Here is a 1,145-nt window from a genome sequence, read left to right as displayed (position 1 = left end):
CGACGACGTCGGAAAATCGCCGGGCCGTTCGTCTCGAAACCACAACCTGTCCCGATCCAGCCGCAAAACCGCTTGCCCGTTTTCGTTCACTGCGTGCAATCCCGTACGCGTCTTTCCGTTTATTCGTCTCTTTCATCCTCTCTCTCTCTCCCTCTGATTCTACTCGTGGTTTCGCGAAGAAAAGAGAGAGAGAGAGAGAGGAAGAGAGACAGATAGTAGATAGTCTTACGCGTGTAGTTGCCGATGACCGCCCAGTGATAGAAACCGTTTGCCTTGCGCTGATAATTCAGGATGGAGTATCTCGGAGGTCCGTCGACCGCATCCACGAATTCGAACGCGTTGCCAGCTTCGTCTGAAATGTTAGCTCGTACGGAACTTTACGTTTAGCCCTCCCATCTCCGAAGATAGAACTACTTTTCGTATTGTAATGAACGATGTGTATACTGTAGGGCGTACAGCCCGCGAATACGATATAATAATTATAATTATAACGATGATAATAATAATAATAATAATGATAATAAAAAGAAGAAGAAGAAGAAAAAGACGAGTAAGAGGAAGGAGAATAACGATAATCTTACCTTTGAAAGACACGTTGGTTAGGTATTCGAAGAACGCGTCCATGTTGGGTGGACGCATCTCGTCGCAAAGTCCGATCGAACCTTGGCCGCAAACCTCCGTTCGCATGTTGTGAAGAGCGTGAGCCACCGCGTACACGGCGTCTCGAACGAAATGCAGAAATCTGCGCTGCTTGTAGCCGGTGCTTCGCTCGATCCTTAATCTCGGATCTTGGCAGTCGACGTGCCGCTGGAAAACGTTCGAACGGCACCTCTCTGTCTCTCCTGTCTAGTTTACCTCCGTCTCGTTTACCTGGTCGATACAAAGACTTACCCCGCCGGAAGTGGCAGCGATCGTCGTTGCCTCTAACTCGTCGTCGGTGCAGTTGTGATAGGTTCGCCAAAACTCTCGGAACCAAGGATTGCTGCGCTCGTGGTCGAGCGTCAACCCCGTAAAGTATTCGTCGAAGCCGGAGAGCGGCGCGTACAGCGGTTGAACCGCCAGAGCACCCTCCAACACCGCGGTTTCTCGAGTCTCCACGTCGCGATTATCCGGCCACGAGTCGCTGCCCAGCCAAACGAATCGCG

The 1,145-nt window shown here is 51.0% G+C and overlaps 1 protein-coding gene across 1 annotated transcript in view; it reads right to left on the bottom strand.

Moving 5' to 3' along the window:
- The window catches only part of LOC100745827 (metabotropic glutamate receptor 6-like), an 18,731-nt gene that overhangs the window by 1,357 nt on the left and 16,229 nt on the right, over positions 1–1,145 (bottom strand). The window contains 4 exon segments of the mRNA XM_033322481.1: positions 1–89; positions 230–352; positions 582–807; positions 892–1,145. Coding sequence (XP_033178372.1) covers positions 1–89; positions 230–352; positions 582–807; positions 892–1,145 — 692 coding nt within the window.

Source organism: Bombus impatiens, unplaced genomic scaffold (genome assembly GCF_000188095.3).
Source record: "Bombus impatiens unplaced genomic scaffold, BIMP_2.2 scf_0640, whole genome shotgun sequence".
Taxonomy (NCBI): domain Eukaryota; kingdom Metazoa; phylum Arthropoda; class Insecta; order Hymenoptera; family Apidae; genus Bombus; species Bombus impatiens.
The sequence above is the reverse complement of the archived record's forward strand: the minus strand, read 5'-3'. Positions and strand labels throughout refer to the sequence as shown.